Below are 16135 nucleotides of genomic sequence, written 5' to 3'. Positions count from 1 at the left end.
TCTCTCTCAACACTGCTTGTGTTTCTGCTTCTGGAGTGTTTGCTCTGCTTGAGCTGTGTGTTTAATACGAGGTGGAGGAGAGGCCTATTTATAGGCGTAGGTGGTGGGCCCCACCCATGGTTGGTGGTTCACCAATCTTGACAAATGAGGAAGCTGGCTGTCACATTTGACAGGGGAGGGGGCTGTTAGCCATCTTCTTTGACATTTGATAAGGCATGCGTGTGGCAGCCTATGTTGAGTTCCAACATGGCTGCCACCTTGTCTTCACAGCCAACATGAACTGGGCTGTATAAGTCTCCATTCCGCAACTAGGCTCTATCATAGTTGTATACGTTTCAGTTCTATGACATAATAAGCAATCAGAAGCAAAGTCTCCTTTTCTCTGCAACTACACAATGGCACCTCTGCATCCCGCCCCCATTGACTCACCAGTCGTGACCGAAGTCGACATGGGCTCGGACTCCGGCCCAACTACGGTCCGAGCCACCATTGTACAAGCCTGCACCATCTTCTATGACACTCCTGCTACTCTTGGTATCCTTTTTTTCCTACTTCATCTTCCTTTATAACTTCTTTCTTATTTGCGGAGGCAAGCCTTCTGGGTTTCAAAAGTTGAATTTTGCATTTTTTTTTCTTATCAGGTTGTAGTAATTGTAGTTTTTTTTTTCTAATGTCAGAACTCAGAAGAGTGTAGTGTATTTCAAAAGCTTCTATGAGAGGGAAATTGTGATGATCCAAAGTCGTGATGCACTGCTATTTTATTTATGAAGACAATAATTTTATTAAGTTATAATGGATTACATGTGCACTTCAGGGGTAAGGATTGCCCCATATAAAATGATTAGCTAGAAGCTCCAAAAATTTGGCTAAGCGATCAGCGGCACTTGTAGGAATAAGAGAAAAAGAGTAAAAACCAAACAAACATATCTTTTAGTTCATCCATAAGATTAGCGAGTCTTTATCGATAAGGATCCAATGGATACGTTTGGATCTAGCTGTTGTGCCCAGATCCTGTCCACTAGCATTCGGATCCTTTGGATCCATCGGACCGTATGTGTCCATTGACACTCCTTGCTTCGAGAGTCTCTGGTGGGATGTCATAGAAACTGAACTTTCTTTCCTTTTGGTTTTGGCTCATTCATTGGGTTATTGAAATAACAGAATTACTGCTTCCACTTGCTCATTCCTAAAGAAATTTTCTTACGAGCCCATAACGACTAATCCATTTGGGGATTTATTGGGCTATTCAAGTTGTCCGTCTGACCTTTTTTTATTAGTATCAGTATGATTTTTCAACTCATTCATGTGGATGAGATGCTCGAGGGATGCGGCAAGTGAAATAATGGCTTCTGTATTGAATTATTAGTTCAATTCCTCTGTTTCTAAATGTAACATTGTACAAATCAATTAAAAATTTCATGTTACAACATAGAGACTTCATGACTAGCTTAAAGGGTGAAGCTTCTTTTTTTTTTCGAATTATGGAAGAAACCCACACTCAATTGGCTATTTTAAGTCTTCATACATTATGTCTTACCATTGAATTTGGTATTTGCCTTACATGTTTGTTGAAATAACAGATAAGGCAGAGAGGCTGATCGCAGAGGCAGCGGCATCTGGGGCACAAGTAGTTGTTTTCCCAGAAGGATTTATTGGTGGTTATCCTCGTGGTGCAACCTTTGGCCTTGGTGCTACCATAGAGGGTGTCAATTCAGCCAAGGGAAAAGAGGACTTCCGCAAGTATCATGCTTCAGCAATTGAAGTGCCTGGTGAATCTCTTTTCTTTTTATAGATGCTTAATTTTAGTTTTGAAGACTGATCTTTTGACATATAAGATGACCATTCTTCTATAAAATGATACTTCCAAGGATCACCTTTCTAATGTTATTATTTAATAGAAACAGTAGTCCCTTGAAGCACCAAGGTTGACATGGCAATGGGGTTGTGTTGCACGGATTCTTCTCCTCAACACGGATTCGGACTCGGATACCCGTTGGATTCGGCAAGATCCGTGTCGAAACCGTCTCTCCACTGTGAACTTTGAATTTAATGCGAATCCGACACTTATGAATACGAATCCCTAGATATTATATGTTTTGCGATTTTTTCCCCAAGATAAACACCAAAAAGGATTCTTGGGAAAAAAATCCCTAGATATTTGACTATTCCATAGAGAGGGCAACGTGCTGAGATTGTATGGTGCATTTAATGCATTCTACATGGGAAAATGATATATTCGTCCTGTTTTTTAACCTTGGACAGCCCACTGTAGTATAAAAGACTAGTCTTAAATACACAACAGAGGGCTGTCCGAAGTAAAAAAAAAAAAGGGACAAATACAATTTATATGGTGTGTCATTGTAAAGTCCAGTATTTATCAAAAAGTATTGGGGCCCACTTCATAAGATGATCCAAACGGTTCATTTGTTCGGCCACTACATAAAGAGGTTGTAGCCTGACAATCATTTTCATGTGTGTGTAGAGGATCCATACATTGTGGAAACCTCAATAGATCGGAGTTATATTCTGGCCCAACAAAGGAGCAGTTTGGATCATCCTATTAAGCGGACCCACTGTTCTTTTTTGAGAGAGATAACCTAGTTACGTTGTAGCCCAATAAATTAGCAATTTGGATCATCTTATTCAGTGGGCCCACTGTACTACTTGACAGACATGGGCTTTACGGCCACAAATTCCACAGAATATTCTCATTTACTAGTGGGTAGGATTTTGGTAATTCCACCATGAGAGAGAGGTAGTTTTTCATATGCTTCATACTCCGGAGGAATTACCAAAATCTGGTACTTTTTTCATACGTTTCATTTTTAAATATTTATTTTTTAATTAATTTAATAAAAATGCCGAATCCGAATCCTTGATTTTTAGGTTAGCCGAATCCGACACCTCAAATCCGTGTCGGATTCCGACACCCGAATCTGAATCCATGCAACATAGCAATGGGGTCATTTGAGTCTTTTATGTGTTTGTCCTTTAGGACTTACTTTATGCTTTTGAAAGTCTCTACCAAAGTTTGAACTTCCCTCCAAAAGGGCTAAGGTCATGTGTGAATCTTTAGTCCAAGATGGGAAGTATATATATATAGAGGAAAAGGATTGTACGCTCGAGTGTACCTAACCTTAGGTACGCTCGAGTGTCAAATCACATGGGTCCTACATTTTTTTTGGTCATCTAAACCATTCATTTGCAAGGCCCCATCATAGATAGGGTGCATACCAAAACTCAGCTCCATAGGATCATCCTAACCCATCCATTTGTGGAGGTCAAAATGGATAGACACTGTTTGTCCACAAATCCGCCCATTTTGCCCTCCAGTTTTGGAGGGGTCAGGATGATTCAATGGTGCTAATTTTTGGTACACACCCTATCTATGATGAGACCGTGCAAATGAATGATTTAGATGACCAAAAAAAATGTGGGACCCATGTGATTTGGCACTCGAGCGTACCTAAGGTTAGGTACACTCGAGCGTACAATCATTTTCCTCATATATATATATATATATATATATATATATATGGAGAGAGAGAGAGAGAGAGAGAGAGAGAGGAAGGAAAATGATTGTGAGCTTGAAGCTCATAAGCTTATATGAGCTTGAGGGCCCAAACACATGGGTCCCACATTTTTTGTGGTGGTCCAAACCATTCATTTGCAAGGCCCCACCATAGATAGGGTGTGTACAAAAAATGAGCTCCATTGGATCATCCTAATCCCTCCAAAAGCAGAGGGCAAAAATGGGCAGATTTGTGGCAAACGGTGTCTGTCCAATTTGCCCTCCACTTTTGGATGGGTTAGGATGATCCTATGGAGCTGATTATTTGTATACACCCTATCTTTGTAAGGGCCTTTCAAATGAATGCTTTGGATCATCCTAACAATGTGGGCCTCCACTGTATTTTAAGCTAGTGTGTAGAAACCGTTCTCTCTCTCTCTCTCTCTCTCTATATATATATATATATATATATATATATATATATATATATATATATATATAGAGAGAGAGAGAGAGAGAGAGAGAGAGAGAGGAAAGTGTCTCTAATCTCTCCCCTAGATAAGCTTATCTACTCCTCCCTTTAAAAAAACACAGTGGGCCCACGCTGTTTGGATGATCCAAAGCATTCATTCGATAGGTCCTAACATAGATAGGGTGTGCCCAAAAAATCAGCACCAAAGGGTCATCCTAGAACTTCGTTTTGTGAGGCACACCGTGTCCAAAATGGAATCATATAAACGTTTATATGTGTCCATTCTGGGTACCACAAGGCCCCACAAAACGAAGTTCTATGATGACCCTTTGGTGCTGATTTTTTGGGCACACCCTATCTATGTTAGGACCTATCAAATGAATGCTTTGGATCATCCAAACAGCGTGGGCCCACTGTGTTTTTTTAAAGGGAGGAGTAGATAAGCTTATCTAGGGGAGAGACTAGAGACACTTTCCTCATATATATATATATATATATATATATATATATATATATATATATATATATATATAGTGGAGGCCCACATTGTTTGGGTGATCCAAACCATTCATTTGATTGGCCCGGGTGTCCACAAAAAATCAGCTCCATAGGATCATCCTAACCCTTTGAACCGTGGAGGCAAAAAATGGACAGATTTGTGAAGGTTTATACACGTCCATTTTACCTCCACAAATCGTAGGGTTGGGATGATCCTATGTAGCTGATTTTTTATGGACACCCTATCTATGTGAGGGCCAATCAAATGAATGGTTTGGATCACCCAAACAATATGCCCTCCACTGTATTTTAAGCTAGTGTGTAGATAACTTATCTACACATGTGTAGAAACCGTTTTCTCATATATATATATATATATATATATATATATATATATATATATATATAGGGAAAAGGTTTCTGAGGTATCGCTCACCCTGAGTAGCCCTCTAAATACCCTATCTCCCATAGTTGGTTGACTCATCCACCCCATTAGTTTCGTAGGTTATAGGTAGGATTATGGTTATGGTTAGGGTTAGGGTTATGGTTTATGGTTATGGTTATAATTAGTGGAGGTTTTCAAATGGATGGCTACTAATTATTTGGGTTATGGTTATGGTTAGGGTTTGGGTTATGGGTTATGAGGTATCGCTCAGGGTGAGTAGCCCTCTATAACACACCACCTACATGTTGTTTCACTCATCCTACCCATTCATTCTATCGGACCTCACATAGATAAGGTGTTCCTAAGAAACCATCTCCATATCATAATCCTAACCATTCGATTTATAGGACTTTAATTTATATATATTTCCACTCTCATTGTCTTGTGAATAAGAAAGAGGAAAGGAGGTCCTACGCGCATCAACCGCTGAGTTGAACCGGTGGGCTTGGCTATACCACACATGTGCACCGCCCTGCGCACGTGGGCCCGAAACCTTTTTCTTTTTCCTCTTTCTATTTCTTCAATAAAATGATACTTTCAAGGATCACCTTTCTAATGTTATTTAATAGAAACATTAGTCCCTTCAAACACTGAAATTATTTGTGTTAGAGAAGTTAAAAGTAGTATGAATATTTTTCTTAGTTTAGGAGAAAATGTCATCTTTTGGAATATTTTTTTCATTTGTAAGTACAGGTCCTGAAGTTGCTCGGTTAGCTGCAATGGCTGGAAAATATAAAGTGAATGTAGTAATGGGAGTTATAGAGAAGAAAAGATACACACTCTACTGTTGTGTTTTGTTTTTCGATTCTCAAGGACAGTACTTAGGGAAACACCGCAAACTGATGCCAACAGCAATGGAACGATTGTATTGGGGGTTTGGAGATGGATCAACTATTCAAGTTTTTGATACTCAAGTTGGAAAGATTGGTGCTCTCGTTTGTTGGGAGAATAGAATGCCCCTTGCCAGAACAGCCATGTATGCTAAAGGTAAACCATTCACAACTAGTATTTTGATTTCCCATGTTACCATTCCTTTTAATCTTAATCTGTTTTTCTCATCCAAGTTTTATTGGAGATTTTATACGCTGCACGTCAAGTTCACTATTTTTCAAGATGTTCTTTGGGGTCCCACTTCAGAGGATGATCCTAACCGTTCATTTGTTGGGCCACAACTTAAATAGGCTGTACCTCTAAAATCATCTACATAGGATGATCCTAACCCTCCGACCTATCAAGATGTTTTTTATTTTTCCTTCCGCGTGATACTTTTTTTTATATATAAAAATGTTATAAGAACACATGGCTGTTAGGCTGATCATCTATCAAGATGTGATCATAACCCTTTGATCTATCAGGCATCCTTTAGGACTCTTCCAAAGAGAAGCTAAACTAATGATTTTTAAGACAAATCTTATGTATGGGATGCCCGTTAGACATGGGACTGGGATCATTTGGGTTGCCTCATGATGGTCAGTCTCCCAGATCAATAGTCGGTGAAAACTATCTTAGAATAGCAACTATCCAAAAATAGCAGGTGCTCAAAGCTAGATCACATCAATAGTTTTGGTTATACACAATTCTCCATGTGAGTGTCGATGTCGTTGTACATCTTCATAGTCTGAAAATTTATTGGCTGATCTTGTGCCTCTCTAATAACTTTTATGTCTTCAGGCGTTGAAATATATTGCGCGCCTACGGCTGATTACAGCCCTGAATGGCAGGCATCGATGATCCACATTGCTCTTGAGGGCGGATGCTTTGTTCTGGGAGCATGCCAGTTCGGCCGAAGAAAGGACTTCCCACCGGCCCCAGAATATGTTTTTGCGGCAGAAGATAAACTAAAACCAGATTCAGTTGTAAGTGGTGGAGGCAGTGTCATTATCTCGCCATCAGGGCAAGTCTTGGCAGGACCCAACTATGAAGGAGAGGCCCTCATCACTGCTGATCTAGGTATGTTCGTATTCCTCCATCATTTTGCATATAGGCCTACTCTATTGAATCAAAACTCTAATTGGCATTCAGATTGATGTTTTGTTCGAAAAAACCAAGAGTTTTGTTTGTCACGTTCTAAGAAAAAAATGGAATTAATGTGGAAGAAAAAATATATTTTCTATTGAAATGTGTTCATTCGTTCCTACTACGTATCATATTCATTTCTATTCTTCAAGGAATTACATTTAAATCATTTAGGTGAATTCATTCTTGTTGCCTTATGGCGTTTTCGGCAACCATTTAGATAATGGTTTTCGCCAATTTTTTAGGTGACGTGAATGAGAAGTGTGGAGAATCTAGAAAATCTCGTTTGGTATCTCCGACCCGGAGAGTCCATTTCTACTATTATTGCGTTTTGCACGTCTTAAAGCCGGGATTCCACGGAGCGACTATTAGTCGTTTCTACAGATTCTCATCTACCCGGATACACGAGCATAATATTTTGAGTTTAAGCCATTCTAATATTAAGTTGTATATATAGAAATAAAACATTATATGTACTTATCAGATAACATTATATGAAGACAACAGCTTTTGTCTCCATTCAGGAAGCGGCTGGTCTGACATGCGACAGACCAGCCACGAAATGCCTTTTGCGATGGATTCTAGCAATTCCCAAATTTTCAATATATTACTTGTTATAACCTTATTATTATGTTAAAAAATTAAAATTTGATACTTGATTTAAATAGTTTAGCGGATCTTCAAATCTTTCTCTACGAGGTTTGTCAAACCAAACACTCAATACTTGAGTCATATTCAGATTCAGACACTCCTACCCGTACTGATGTAATGTAGCTTTTTCTGATGTGTAGATCTTGGAGAAATTGCAAGAGCAAAATTTGGTTTTGACGTAGTTGGACACTATGCAAGGCCTGAGGTTCTTAAACTGACGGTGATGGACCGACCCCTGCATCCGGTTTCATTCACAGCTGCTGCCAACACTGATGGCTCTCAGTAGTAGTAAAAAACTCAGTCTTGTGTTACAGATTTCCTAAATGCTTTCTCTGTTTTATTGGTTTCAGTTGTCTTGTCGAAATTCCCCTTTTGGTTTATTCCCTGGTGACTTACAGCATTGTAATTATTTATTCATCTAGTAAATAAATTTGGACGAGTAATCTACAAAATATAAGCTTTCATTGGTGATTGCTTTTACAATGGAAATGGATGCTTTTCTCACTCTCAACTCGACAAACCCTTTGTCCCAAACTAGTTGGGGTTGGCCTTGTTAAGCTATCTATTGCTTATAATACAGGGAGAAGTTTAAGCAGTTAGCCCTGATCCATTTCACTAACTGATGAGAGAAGCAAGAGATGTTAGTCCCGTTCCCGTACATGGTGTGTTCATAGACTCATTGGAAAGTCGTGGTGCTACTCAGGATAGGTGTTCATTTTTTTAATTTTTTTATTGAACGATCACCAATTTTATTGAAAAAAGATTGAGATGGTCAAAATACAAAGGGGAAAGAAACAAGATACGATAAGAACTACAATATAAAATCACGGGGTAGAGGGACAAATAAGGACAAAGACTCTTTCGACACCCCTAATCTAGCCAAGCTATCGGCCACCTCATTTGCCGATCGACGAACATGCTGAAAGGTTAATGACAAAATTCTTATGTGATCGGAAATCACATCGAAAAATCTATCGAACTTCCAAGGATGTTTTGTGTCCCCTTTGAGCCACTTGATGACATTTATGGAGTCCCCTTCAACCATCATATTATCCACACTATTTGATGCCAAGAATTTAATGCCCTGAGAAGCTGCAAGAACCCCGGCCTCCGTAACATCCGCCACCCCAATAGGACCCCACACTATTTCCCATTGATCATTTCTTAAAAACAACCCCCCCCCCCCTACAATTCCGGCTGGTCATACTCGTGCCATCAAAATTTAACTTAAGAAAACCAGATGGCGGAAGCTCGCAATTAAAGACTAAAAGACGAGCTGTGTTTGTGCAAATATTAAAACATGGTAGTGCCAAATCAGCAGCCCCAATATAAATTGATTATCCTGATAAATCGGATAATGTTGGGTAACATGGGCATCAGATATTAGTGTTTTAATTTATTTTATTTTTTATGGAAAATTCTGAGTGAAAATCTGATAGCTTGAGATTACTTCATATCAATGCTTCAATTTTCATTGGCCTATATGGCGGATAAAACCCAACATTTATCAACCAGATCATCGGGTTTTCGGTCTATATCAACCGACATGAACACCTACCCTGTATAATGTTGCGGCCAGATACTGATATAAACGGAGATATAGGCTGTGACAGAAACCATGGGTAAGATATGCCTCCACAGCACATGGACCAAAGAACACTACAATATCTTAGAATAACCTTGTCCCTGTTTGTAAAATCATGCTACAGAAAAATTGAAGACGACCCATCAGGGAGATAATCCCATTGATCATAGAATCTCAGTGCTGCTACTTTCTTGGGTCCAGTGGATCCAGTGTTCAAGTCTTCTCCTTTCCGGCATACCCACGGTAATATCTTTCTCCTATTTGCATCCCAAGAAATGGCTTTCAAGTGTACAATTTAAAAGTCTTGGTGAATGGTACTTACATGTAACCCGGTCGGAGAGACTTGTGCAAATCACCTCCAATCCGGACGGTAAAATTGAAGTATGTTTCATGTGAACCGACTCCCACAATCAAAATTTGATCTAGTGAGGTCCTGAGCTTCTAAAATTGTCCAAAGAGACATACAAAATTGAATGAGGTTCAGAACAGATGTCTTAAATTTGAGAAAAGTTGATCTAAAGTCTTTGGGCTTCCAAAATTATCCAAAGAGACGCAACATTGAATGAGGTTCAGAACATGTCTTTAAGTAATTTGAGTACATAAGATCCAACAGAAAATATCAGAAATTCAGTGATATGAAATTGGAAAAGTAAAATTATAATAGATGAGAGCTTGAGCATTACCCTTGTGATGGATAACACTTCGAAATAACCACAGTAATAAGCTCAGAAAGAGAACCCCAAATGAAGAGATAATCTTCCGGCTTTGTACTTCCCAGAGGTACTTAGAAACTCTTCATTTTCAATGGCTATCTTGGTTAGTTATAACGTAAAGTAACATAATTTCATATACTTTTTCCTTTGAATAGGCGAATAGCTAACCATAAAGACGCTGAAATACAACAAATCACTGGTCCATAATTTCCATTCTTTTCTTTCACAATAGTTGGCACGTAAGACAACCTTTCTTCATCAGATTCTTCATCATTTTCTTGCGCATAGCCATCTGTTCATTCTATCATTCTTGAGAAAATCGCTTCAAACCCAAAAGTCTGAAACCCAACTAATTGTAAAATCACCTTCAAAAGATATCCACAACCAGAATACAAGAATATGCATAAGCCGTTTCTTCATCGGCTCAGCAACCTGTGTTCATGGATATTTGTATCAATCATTTGTGAGCCAATCCCCTCAAGAGTAGGGCCCATCTCTATCCGATAGGATATGAAGCTTGCAATGCTGGTTATAGAGACCAAAATCTTTATGTTTGAGACATAGTTTCAAAACTCTCCCGAGTCATCATTGACTCCCTCGAGTCGACTCCTTTTGCCTTGACTGCATTCTTATCCAAGTCTGCATTTTTCCGTACAAAGTCAACCAAAACTCCTTTCGACCCCTTTTGCCTTGGCCGCGTTCTTGTCCAAGTCTGCATTTTTCCCTACAAAGTCAACCAAAACTCCTTTGACTCTCTTGATTTATGGCTGCGTCAACCAAGTACTCAACCTCGTCGTGCCGATTTGACTAGGTTATCTCAGGTTTCAAAGTGCGGATCTCATATAGTCAAAAAAATCAGAGACGTGTTATATCCGAAACGTACAAAATATAGTAAATATCGTAAAGGCAGATCTAGTTTGCTTTGGCCGCGTATCGACCAGCATACGAGTTTTGAAACACTGGTTTGAGAAGACTAGAAACCATAATGGGCCATGTCAACTAGAAGTCATACAACCCACCAACATGGTCAAAGCTGTATGGTAAAGATAAAAATTATTCCCTTAGATGGTAGTGCCACAAAATCAGGAGCAGGGAGAATAACAAAATAGAAGTTTCCGGAAATTGAAAGAAATCATCAAGGTTTTTAGTCTTTTTACTATCACCAGAAGTCTCCACAGGAACACAAGCCCTCCCTAAAATGGTGAAACCTATTTGTATCCCTGACAATGATTACCCTCCCTGTGATCCTTGACACAAACTTCATAACAGAATGGCAATCCCCACAGACACGAAGATTTTTCTTGATCCTTATTGGTGCACCTGAAGGTAAGCTAATGAGCCCAAAAGCAAGAGCCAGCTTCTCACTGTGGTGCCTCAGCAGCTCCTCCTTCTGAACCTCCCCCACATCATGCAAGTCATATTCAATCTCAGTTTTATAAGCCAATTTCCTCATCTCTTTTGCCAAATCCTCCAATTTAGCATAAATCTCAGCAATTCTCGGATGGTTTCCCTCTCCGACAGTAAATATGTGAACTGTGCATTTAACTTCAATCCAACTCTTTCCTATCTCCTTCTTTGCCCCGCTGTCCTTTAGAAACTTCCTTGACTTCGCGACATCCTCCCATCTTTTATTTGCTGCATATATATTTGAAAGTAAAACATGGTTTCCAGCATTATTTGGTTCTATCTTGAATAGATGTTCGGCTGCGATTTCAGCCAATTTGAGATTCCTGTGGACCCTACATGAACCCAACAACGAACCCCACATAGACGCAGTAGCCTCAAAGGGCATTCTCTTAATCAACTCATGAGCTTCATGGACCAGCCCAGCACGACCAAGTAGATCAACCATGCATGAATAATGATGAACATTGGGTTCTATATTGTTATCTCTAATCATCAGATCAAAATAATGCCTCCCCTTTTCAACTAAACCCACGTGACTACAAGCAGAAAGAACACAAATATAAGTTATTTCATTTGGGTATAAACCCACTTGCTGCATCTTCTCAAATAAAATCATGGCCTCACTGGAACAAGCATGTTTAGCAAAGCCTGCAATCATTGCATTCCATATGACAACATTTTTTTCTTTCATGCTTGAAAATACAAGGTAAGCTTCCTCTATGCCACCACACTTTGCATACATGTGTATGAGAGAGGTAGCCACAAAGAGATTTGAGTCAAAACCTGTCCTAACTAAGATCGCATGAACCTGGTTCCCTTCAATCAGAGCGGCTAAACTTGCGCAAGCACTGAGGGTAGCTGAAAGTGTGAACTGGGTCTGTTCCAAGCTTGTTTTTTGGGCTCTGTGGAACAACAATAAAGCCTCCTCATAGAGATCATTCTGGACATACCCCGCTACCATTGAACTCCATGTAACCTCAGTTTTTTCTGTCATTCCATCAAAAATCAGGGAAGCATCTTTAATTAAATTACATTTTGCATAGACATCAAGAATTGCCGTTCCAACAAATACATTGGAATCCAGTGCGGATTTAAGCCCAAAAGCATGTAACTGTTTGCATTCGACAACAGCCAATTTTGTGGCACAAGCACAGAGAGTGCTTGAGAGAGTGAATTCACTTGGTGGTGTACCTTCTCTCTGCATCTGAATAAAAAGTTTAAGAGCCTCTTGTTCCTCTCCATGTTGAGTATGTGCACCAATCATGGTGTTCCAAGAAACTATGCTTCTCCATGGCATTCTATCAAAAACATTGCGTGCAATGTCAACAAATCCACATTTAGAGTAAAGATTGATTAGAATGTTTGATATCAATGTGTCTCTGTGTAGTCCGGCTTGAATAAATAGTGCATGGCAGCTCTTCCCCTCTGCTATTGACTTTTTTCGAGCACATTCTAGCAAGATATCCCGCAGATCTGATATTTCGTTACCATAGATACCAGCCCTTGTAAGAGTTCGTAACTTAGCTGTCCCAGACTCAACACCATAAATGGCAGATAAGCCCCTCGAAGAGTAAGTAATGTAACACGAGACCTTCCAGTATATGAAAAGTGAAGTTTTTATGGCTTGGTTTTGCAAGAGAAACACACCTTGAGAAATACTTCTTAGCATTTTCCTTGAGGTACTCTATGCAAAACAACTTTTTACAGATTTCTTTAGTAAACAACAGAGCTTTGTCGGATGACACTTGAACTATACAATATGTATGGTATATGTGCACTTAAGGCTGACTCCTTGTTTTGAGAATAAATTACAAAACTTTCATTCGCCAAAAGAAGATCAAATTGATTTTGTAGTGATGCCATCTTTATGTTGAGATTAGGATCTTCGTTCCCTGCCAGGACTTGTTGTATCCCTTCTTCGTACCCTTCTATAAAACTTTTGAGTGCATCTCTATAAGCGGATGCCCTTGTTATGTATACTTCATTGTAAAGCAGGCTTTAGGGTTTACATTCCCCCTCTTGCTGCCACTGCTGTTAATTTTCCGCACATGTAAAATTTAGAACTAACATTAGAATTATTACCGGATAATAGGTTAAAAGGGGAACGAAAGATGCTCCGTAATTAAAAAGATTTCGCATGACAATCTGAATAGTAAATATGCCAACAATAAAGGGGCATGATGGCACTAGGTATTAGAGATCACTTAGAGAAAACCTCTGAAACAGGAAATTGAAGCAAGGTTAAACTTGCTGTTGGGTGTAACAGAAAGTTGGTAATCACATATTGGAAGGACATTTTTGGTGTCATTCAATTCTAGGGCAACAATGAAAATATTCATAATAACAAAAAGTGAACAGAAGATAGTTGCCAACCAAGATCCTCCAACGTTGATGGTTCCTTTCTGTTGGCTGCTGCATTTGTTTCATCAGGCTTATTTACACTCTCTTCACATTTCCTATAATCAATTGGCCTAAGCTCAGGACCAATATCCCATATCCAACTCGCTGCATAAAGCCTAGACGCCTTCTTCAATACCTATGGAAGAAATAGATAAAACTACTAGCATATAAAACCAAATTTTTTTGGAAAAGTTTTCTATGTTGTGATTTTGAAATTTTCAAATCCCTAGAAACTCCATTTGTACAAGCACCTAAAGAGCATGACATCGCTGTGGGCATGCCAAAAGTCTGCAACACCAGTGGCATCTTAATAGATCTAATATGGCAATATAATTCAAAACACAAGATTTTGCAAAGAAAGCAACTATGATAAATAGGAAACTGCGGACTTACAAAAAAGCATTCTTTACAAGTCAATTTTCTTCTCTTTTTGATATGAGGAGGATCCGGCAACGATGAAGGAAAGGCAATCTCCTTCAAATCAAAGTGGACATAATCAGACACTTTTCTCCGCACTACCCTCAACTTCATTCTACTCGGTAAGTCCTTTCGACACAAACCTATTACACAAGAACTGAGAGATAATTCAAAAACATAATCGGACATCTAAAAAACCATTAATGTATCATAATTTTAATGAACAGAAGAAAATAAACAACAAGATAAAGGATTTATGAAGAAAATAAAGCAAAGAGAAGAGGAGGAAATGCTGGTTATCTGTTGGTTATCGAGTGTTTATTGGTTAAAAGGATTCATTGGACTTTAAAAAGAATAATGGCACATAAAAAGAGGGTAAGGACTGAAGGTAACTTTGTAGAAATTTGAGAAAAGAATTTACTATTTTCATCATAATTGGTGAGGTTTTGATTATTCAATTCACATTTTTTATTACTGGAATATTCTGGGAAATGAACATAAATAGTATAATATCTTTAAGAGTAATTAATCGTTTCACCCCACTCTCAAGTCCTAAATTTTAAGAACTCAGAAAACGTAAGAATTCTCTTTCAATCATTTCATCAAACATTCGGACTACAAAATTACAAGCAGAGCAATATAGACGCATAACTTAAAGATAAAGTCACATAAAAGAGACTGGAATGTACAAATTGTGAAACATGCCTTTGAAGCAATTCATCAAACATCCAAACTGCAGCTACTGAAAACAAGAGAAAGGCAAAATAAAATACTTGGAAAGAGACAGCCATTAGCGTTCTCTCTTTTCTTCTCATTGAATTTTTTCCCGAAACAGATACGATCGTTTCTTCAGAAAAAACCAAAACCCAAAACCCAAAATAAAAACGAAGAGAGCATTGATAAAAAAAAAATGAAGAATGACCTAAAATAAATACCCGCTTCTGGCGTAACGTGGGAGCGCATTGAGAGAGGCCCTAGGGTTTCAGATACAATAGACTTTCGTTCCATACCATTTTTTATACTACTAGAAACTATTCACGTGTAATCGTATTAGGAAGATGATTTCCCTCCCCCTCCCCCCCACCCACTTGTAGTATGTGTGCAACTCGGGTCGGGTTGGATCGGGTTGAGGACAACCCTAACTCAACCCTAACCCAACCCGACCTAACCCGAGCCTCGGGTTGAGATGCTCAACCCTACCCTAACCCACCTCTAAATCTCTCAACCCTAACTCAACCCATCTAACGCGAAATCCGATCAGGTTTTCGGGTGGAGTCGTGTTCACCTTTGGCCAGAAAATATAAAATAACCCAAAGAAAATCAAGATAAAATTAGAGGACGGGCGTCGGGTTCGGGTCGGGTTCGGGTTGCCAAGGTCTCAACCCTAACCCAACCCAAAATTAAATCAGGTTGGCATTTTCCAATCTTAACCTAACCCAACCCAAGGAAATGCCAAGCCAACCCGATCCAAAATCGGGTTAAACCTGTCAGGTTCGGGTTGGGCCCAACCCAAGTTGCACCCCTACTCTTGTAGGATAATGCGCCCCACTTATAACGTGATTTGACGTTAAAAAGCGTTAACCAGTCAGGTTCGGGTTGGCCCAGGTTGGGCACCCTGGCCCAACCCAAGTTGCACCCCCTACGACTCGTAGGATAATGCGCCCCACTTTTAACATGATTTGACGTTAAAAGGCATTAAAGTCTGCCCACAATTCATGTTTATGTGGGGCGCATTATCCTACAGTGGGGGCGAAAGAATGATTACCCATTATCCTAAAAAAAGGCTACTAGAAAGTCAGCTCCTTCCTAAAGACACTGGGCCCACTTCTGCCTAGTTTACATGATCGGATCCGTTGATCTGAATATAAACTATAAGGCCAGCCAAATGAAGTTGAGAGCAGCTTGATCGGATGATCTAGGCCCTTGATCCATCAAGCCTCGTTTAGGATGCTGTCAATATAAGTAGAGCCGCTGATATCTTTTATCTTACGTGTTCCCTTTCTAGGACGAAAAAAAATGC

At 39.3% G+C, this 16135-nt stretch overlaps 2 protein-coding genes across 6 annotated transcripts; one reads left to right on the top strand and one right to left on the bottom strand.

Moving 5' to 3' along the window:
- The first annotated feature begins 303 nt into the window (after nt 1-303).
- LOC143881877 (bifunctional nitrilase/nitrile hydratase NIT4B-like) lies at nt 304-8022 on the top strand. Its single transcript, XM_077385205.1, has 5 exons — nt 304-534; nt 1581-1769; nt 5620-5913; nt 6598-6876; nt 7734-8022. Exons 1-5 carry the CDS (start codon nt 396-398, stop codon nt 7877-7879), a joined length of 1047 nt encoding a protein of 348 aa, XP_077241320.1. The 5' UTR covers nt 304-395; the 3' UTR covers nt 7880-8022.
- Nucleotides 8023-10048: 2026 nt separating this feature from the next.
- On the bottom strand, nt 10049-15183 carry LOC143881876 (Pentatricopeptide repeat (PPR) superfamily protein). 5 transcript variants are annotated; one of them, XM_077385203.1, is made up of 4 exons: nt 15051-15183; nt 14092-14272; nt 13672-13834; nt 10049-13329 (listed from the first exon to the last, which is right to left on the bottom strand). In XM_077385203.1, the coding sequence occupies exon 4, from the start codon at nt 12965-12967 to the stop codon at nt 11051-11053; it is 1917 nt and encodes a 638-aa protein (XP_077241318.1). In that variant the 5' UTR covers nt 12968-13329; nt 13672-13834; nt 14092-14272; nt 15051-15183; the 3' UTR covers nt 10049-11050. The 5 variants fall into 5 exon arrangements, with proteins under 5 accessions (XP_077241318.1, XP_077241315.1, XP_077241317.1 ...); XM_077385200.1 differs by having other exon boundaries at nt 14092-14258; XM_077385202.1 differs by having other exon boundaries at nt 14092-14258; nt 15038-15171.
- Between the last annotated feature and the right edge of the window lie 952 nt (nt 15184-16135).

Source organism: Tasmannia lanceolata, unplaced genomic scaffold (assembly GCF_043159265.1).
Source record: "Tasmannia lanceolata isolate RefF3 unplaced genomic scaffold, GAP_Taslan_0.1 ptg000007l, whole genome shotgun sequence".
Classification (NCBI taxonomy): Eukaryota; Viridiplantae; Streptophyta; class Magnoliopsida; order Canellales; family Winteraceae; genus Tasmannia; species Tasmannia lanceolata.
Note: the sequence above shows the minus strand (reverse complement) of the source record. Positions and strands in the feature narration are given on the sequence as shown.